This window comes from Limulus polyphemus, unplaced genomic scaffold (assembly GCF_000517525.1).
Source record: "Limulus polyphemus unplaced genomic scaffold, Limulus_polyphemus-2.1.2 Scaffold1116, whole genome shotgun sequence".
Lineage (NCBI taxonomy): Eukaryota > Metazoa > Arthropoda > Merostomata > Xiphosura > Limulidae > Limulus > Limulus polyphemus.
In genome coordinates this window covers 210,233-217,316 of record NW_013666726.1, presented here as the reverse complement: position 1 = coordinate 217,316, position 7,084 = coordinate 210,233, and the positions used below count along the sequence as shown (strand labels likewise).

At 31.4% G+C, this 7,084-nt stretch overlaps 1 protein-coding gene across 1 annotated transcript in view; it reads left to right on the top strand.

Annotated features, from left to right (window-relative positions):
* Window positions 1-4,378, top strand: part of LOC106462196 (retinitis pigmentosa 9 protein-like) — a 34,271-nt gene extending 29,893 nt beyond the window's left edge. The window contains exons 5-6 of the mRNA XM_013922094.2: window positions 3,672-3,733; window positions 4,051-4,378. Coding sequence (XP_013777548.1) covers window positions 3,672-3,733; window positions 4,051-4,246 — 258 coding nt within the window. The 3' untranslated portion in view covers window positions 4,247-4,378. The remainder of the gene's footprint in view (window positions 1-3,671; window positions 3,734-4,050) is intronic.
* The last annotated feature ends 2,706 nt before the right edge of the window (window positions 4,379-7,084 follow it).

The window sequence follows — 7,084 nt, the reverse complement described above, 5'->3', positions numbered from 1 at the left end:
GTAGGACCTTTGCTCTTTTTGATTTACATCAATGACATAAATGAAGGAATGGTCAGTAAATTACTTAAATTTTCTGATGATATTAAGTCTTGCTGATGATTTACAAAAGGATTTTGGCAAATAAATGGCAAAAGGGTTTTGATTATAATAAATGCAAAATAATGCATGTGGGTTATCATAATTTGAATTATAAATATAATTTGGATGGGAATAACCTTAACCGTGTCATGAAATAAAGGGACCTTGGAGTAATGATTGATCAGTCTCTCAAGCCATCCAAGCAGTGTACTGTTGCTGGTAGTTGGGCAAATAGAATCTTAGGTTGTATCTACAGAAATATTGAATACAAGTCTGAAAAGGTTATAATTTCATTGTATAGGTCATTGGTTAGGCCACATTTGAAGTATTGTGTTCAGTCTTGAGATCCTTACCTTAGGAAGGACATTGAATTATTAGAAAGGGTTCAGAGGAGGGTTACTAGAACGGTGCCTGAGATGGAGGGTTTGTCATATAAGGAGAGATTAAGATCTTTGAAACTGTTTTCTCTTAAAAAATGAAGAGTTAGAGGGATCTGATTGAAGTGTTTGAGATTGCAAAAGGAATTGATAGTGTTGATACATCATCCTTTTTCATATTTAACAGTGAGAATAGTAGGACTAGGGAACACACATAAATTTTGGCAAGGTAGGAGTTATTTACAGTTAAGGCAGTTTTATTATTCTAACAGGGTGGTTGGCCTCTGGAATGGGTTTAAGTGAGTTCAAGAGAAAGCTTGTTGATTATATGAATGATAAGGGCTAGCTTTAAGATTTTTTTTAATTTATTTATTTAATAATTTTAATTTAATTTAATTTTGTTGTCCCTAAACATTTATGTTACATTATAAGCTTAGCTTGGTAATATGCTGCTGAAAAAAAATCTGTTTATGAACAACTTTTCCCAAAATTACAATTTAGATTTTTTTAAAGCTTTCTTTATGATTTTATACTTTATTTGAATTATGAAGTTGCAACATGAAAAGAACTTTTTCTTTTTCATGGAACAAGAAGAAGAAGTAGACTTGGTTATTTATACTTGCACTCAACCATATTAAGTTTTACTTTACCAATAAGGTTGCTGTGTTAGTCTGTGTTTACATTGGGCCTTATTGGCTTAAGTAACTGCTTGAATGAGCAAAGAAAAATCACAAAAAAGAAATGGAAAATATATATGTAAATAAATATAAAATGGGTTTAAAACTTATAACATGTATTAAACAAAACCTCCTGGTTAACTTTTTTAAAAAAACGTTCATTTACTTATAATTCTGGTATTGTAAAAAAGCTATTATTATTGTACATTAGTGATCATAATTAAACATAATGAAACTGTATGCAGTGATTTTCAAATTAGAACAAAAGTAAAATTTACACTTTTCTAAAAATTACTTGATATGAAAGTTTTACAAAATGTAGGAAAACAAAATTCACTAATTAAAAACTACAACAAAGGTAAGCATTTTTAATTGTTTCTTAAAATTGATATCACAATGAAATCTTTTCTAAATCTCAAAATTGTGAATTCATACAAATATTTTACATAATATATTTTCAGAAACTACACAGTCTGTAAAAAGTCAATCTCAAGTTTGAAACTATTTCATTCACTAGTTTATTTTAGCAGTTCAATAAATTAATGTGCCCTGGTTTGAAGAAATACAATGCAATGTAATGTTTGAAATAATTTTACAAACTACTAGTTACTAGTAAGTAACACTGTTTGATATGGTCATCATTTTTTAGAACTAAGAACTTTTTTTTTGTAAAAATAATGTTGTGGTCATGGTGAAGGTTTTTTCACCCACTGGCTGAAATACACGCACACACTTTGAGTGCAGTGTTTCTTGCAGCCATACTGTGAATGTGCCATTATGTGGCTTAATATACATAGGTGTATGAATGTGTATAAATAATGTCATTATTGTGTTTTTTTGTTTCTAGTAATATTGAGATCAAGGTCAGATTTTGCTCATGGTTTCTTTTATATTGGCTTGAATTGAGATTATTGAAAATTTTTAGCAACAATTTCATCAAAAGTTTATAATGCAGATGTTAGAATTACCTTAGTAGTTTTTCTAAATATAATCCATGATTGATAATAGACACTGGCTTAGCCAACTATTAGCTGACACAGTACAAAGGCAATATTGTTGAATCAAAACTTGGCAACCAGTACTTGTATGTAAGTGTTGGACTAAGCTTATCAAAACATGATTTATTTGTGAATAGCTATAAATTTGCTTATCAGGTTATGTTAGATTATATTAAACATTAGTGGCACAGACCACATGTTTATCACTGGGTAAAGGCCAAGTGTTGCCTAATGGTTAGTGTGCTGGGCTATGATTTCAAGGGTCTATAGTATGTATACATTTGCCACAAAATTGTGCTCCACTCTTTGTGGGGCTGTAGGTGCATTATAAGAATGACAGGTGAAACCCACTATTTGGTTAGAGTGACCCAAGAGTTGTTGATGGGTGCCTTTGACTAGCTGCCTCCTTTTAGTCTAACTTCAAACTTTGAGACAGCTAGGGCGTATAGTCCTTGCATAGCTATGTGGAAATATGTATTTGAAACAAACAAAAACGGTGGATAGGATGTGACTGTTTATTTTACAGAGTAGCAATTGACATTTTTACTCATGTTTTGCCAGTGTAAATGTTATATTCAACTGCTAACCATCCTTATCCATTGTTGTCTGGGTATTGCCTGGATAGAGAGCCAATGTTTTCCCTTTCTTGTGATGTCTCACTCTGTCACTTTTGTTGCCTACATTTTCCTGCTTGTGATTGGCAATCAGAATTGTTTTTTCTTTTTCTCTACGTTTTACTATGAGGTACGTAATAAGCATCAGAAATGTTTATCATACCTAACTGTTCTCCCAAAATAAAGTAATAAAACCTATTTATTTTTGCAGAATTTCACAGGTTCAATTGTCTATTCTATAAAAAAGTTAGTCTTTTTTTTGTCAGTAGACATGACAGTATTTCATGGATTTTTATTGACACCACAATGGCAACACACCTCTATAAAATATACAAATATTTTTCTGACATCATTTTCACTTCAATCAGACCAAAAATCTGGTCTGTCTTTTGTGAAAAAAATTAGATTACAAAGTTTCCATTGACACTAAAAATGTGACATCACAGACATTAAACCTGAGTATGCTGATACCATATCTTTGTTGGCCTACTATTATAGGGGCTGAAAGGTGCAAACAAACAGACACAAACTTAGCTTTATATATTAGTTTTCTGTTGAAGAATCTAAAACTGGAATTTAGATTTAATCTCTCCTCATATCACCAGTTTGCTTTACAGCAATATAAATAGGTTTCTTAAACTATGGGAGCAATCCTAATGATGTGATTTTACAAGTTAAGAAGTATTTTCCATACTTCATTCTCCAACACTTGATGCCTACTCTCACAATGGCCAGTGAAACATTTCAAGGTATTTCCCATAATGCCTCAGATGAATAATACTTTCCTCAGCTGTGCTTCATACCTTTAATTTATTTCAAGACTTACACTGCATGATACTTGTTATTTTTTCACCAAATTTTAACAATTCAAATAAAATACAGTGGATAGACTGAAATACTTTTCAAACTAATTGTTTGTCTTTCCAGATACATGAAGATCCAATGCATAGTTACATTACAGAGACCAAGAAAAATGAGAAAGAACAAAGGTTAGTTGCTAAAAATGTTTTATACTCAGTAATTGTAAATCATAAGTTATTGTGTTATAGCAGCTGCTTGTTACATGTTGCAGTGTTTTTTTTTTATAAAATAAAGGTTTTATGTGAAAGAAGTTGATAAATATAAATGTCATATTTTTCTTGCTGTGTTACATTGATTTAAATTTTTTTTTTTTTATGCCTGTGGTAAATATAACTGATATACTTAATTCTTCAAAACATTTAAATAAAGAATTGTTTAGTAGTGCTATTTTATCTCACGTTTGTATTGTTATTGTAATAACTAATTTTATTTTAATTTTTTCTAGAATTAAACAGCTACAGGCCTTACTTGTATCTTCAAGTTCTAGTTCAGATAGTGATGATGACAGTTCTTCATCTTCTACCAGTTCTGTTTCTAAACCTCAAAATAAACATCGACAAACATCGAAAAAGCATAAACATGATAAAAAGAAGAAGAAAAAGAGGAAGTCTAAGACAAAAAATCATAAACCCAAAAAGTAGTTTGTAATTTTCAATTAGAAAAAACTGTTGAAACAGTTCATTTGTTAGTTTTGTTATATGATTAACATATAATGCTTTTTTCTTGTTTTGTTTTTTGTATAAAAATGTTGCCTATTGAAGAATGAACCCAGACTTTGAGTGCTTGGGTCCATGATGCATTACAATGGGATAAATGCATAAGAAATACAGAAAATTAAGGCTTCTGCTGCAAAAGATGTATACATCATAACCTCAAGTAAATTGACTATTGTGCTTCTGTGTATCAAAATATATTTTACTAATGGTAAAACTCTTGTGAATTTTTACTTAAAGATAGCAACAACACTTTTAGTTATTACTACATAAATACTAAAAGTGAAAATTAAAATATTTTCTCACTGTTTAAGTGCTTAATAATATTTTTAGTGAAATCTATTATATTGTGAGATTAACATCAGACATATGAATTTCATCACAGTCTTGTGTGCTCAATTTCAAACTGCCACAGAATTAGAATCTGGTTTTCATCCAGTAACCTGTTATATTGTGAGATTAACATCAGACAATGAAACTTATTACTGTTAAGTTATCAGTTTCCAACTTCCACAAGTTTCAAATCTGGCTTGCATCCAGTATTCTGTTATATTGTGAAATTAATATCAAGCATATACATTTTATTACTGTTAAGCCTTCAGTTTCCAATGGCCACAGAATCTTTTGTCCTTTATGCACTACGAGTGTATTGTGCAAACATATTTCTTTAACAGCAACTAAAAGTGCTGGTTTCACCTTGAAAATTACCTCTTTAGGTGTTATAGACAGAAGCTAGTGTTGATGGATGGCATCCTGAACCATCTCAGTTTTACAAGCTCTCTTTACAGCATGGATTCCCAGCCATTTTCTCCTCATCCCACCCACTGAGATTCTTTTCACCCAAGTCATACAAGTCACGAGAGTTGGAGATGACAAGTCTCGCATATTTGGACCTGTCCTTGGCTTATCTTCATAACTTTGTAAATTGATTAATGACCTCTAAAGCCCCAAACCACAGCTTTTACAATAGTTAGAGAGCATTGAGTCCTCCCTCACAGATGTCAAATGCTATTGTTTTACAAGTTGAAGAATCTAGTTGAGGACATAGGTTTAATAGTTCTACTTCAATGCTGCAATGATTCCTTGAATGGATGAGATGGATCACATTCTTATCAGAAGATGTATGAATTATATTTTTTAATTGAGCAAGAATGTTGTCCTGGCTGAGTATTGTATCTTCAGATGGATTGTTGTTGTTTTGCTTCCTGAACTTCTCTGTCATGGAACCACTCACCTTATTAAATAGGCTGCTTGTCATTCTTCTTTATATTCACAAGGAGACTATTAATATGAATCTTTATGAAAACGTGACTTTAAGAAAGTATGTGTTGTAGGACATCATTTGGGCAAAACCAATGTTTCTCTGGGATCTTATAGCCTAAGAAAAATTTCTCAGCAGAGGTGAGAAAAACCTAGAAGCATGATATTTCCAAAATAGCTTAGTGTCTTCTGCATTGTTAATTTGATGTAGATTTATTTTCTCTGTTTTGATAAACTTGAGAGAACAAAGATGATAAAAATAACAACACAACTACCTGCAAATGATCACTAATTACAGACTTCCATCGTCTCCATAAGCTAGTAAAGCCCAAATTTTACTCCATGATGAATTATAATAATTTTAGCCAGCAAAATGGACATGTTGTTGAGTATATTTTCCTATAGTTTCTGCAAAAACCAGTAATAAACAACATTATACATCTGAGCAAGTCTTATACACTGCCTTCCAGCCTTAGCAATGTAAGCTAAAATCTTTTTTTTTTGGTTTTCCCTCAACTTGATAGCTACAGCTATGTAGTAAACCTCAACAACTACACACACCATCATATTAGCTTCAACTATTTAAGCAACTATAGTAACTGCTATAAAAACTTTAGGTGTAATGATGATAAATGAAGATAACACACCAGAAAAGCTAATTTAGCATGAAAGTTTTGCTATTTCGTATGTATATAAAATTATTTGATGCAAGCTTGTGAGATTTAGAGTATAATGGGAAGACGCAAATTTCATATTTATGATTTCACTCTGTATATTCATGGGGGATTTATATCTGAAACTTTAGATCAAAGTATACTAGTTTTTTTCAACAGTATAAAGTCAGCACTGCAGCCCTGTTGATTGGTTAAATGGGCATGGGGTTTGTCCATTGGACTGACCTCTTATTGAAGAAGGAATGTTGACTATACTTCTGAATTTACTACATGTGTCTACAAGAAATGTGGCATGCTTTTAGTAAAATTTACAAGTCTGTTGTACACAAAAAATGAGATGCATTACAAACGTATTTGTACTCAATATATTTCTGTGAATTGATGATATCAATCTGAATCAGACTCTGACAAGTCAGATTGCAGAATAAAAATAACGTTTTTCTTTGTACAGTTTGTATATTGCATATGCATAACCTTCTCTGAAATTCATATCTACAGTTTTCTTCAGTGTCCCTGTATACTGTACCTCTCCCATTTTAAATCAGAAGTGTAGGGTAAAATAAATAGTTGTTAACTCTGAGATCAAATACACCGTGTTGAATGTTACTCTGGTGTTGAATGTTACTCTGTAAAAAGTTGTGACATGCACATTTTGACCCCCACATGTGCACATAGACTTAAAGAAACCTTGGAGACTTGCTTACTTGATTCAAAATGATTTCTTTTTGAACTCCTCTACATATGTTAAGTGGTACATATTTGGTCTAGCTAATTGATCATTTGTTTTTTCATCATGTAGCTTCACATTCTACATGTTATAAGTATTCCAGTT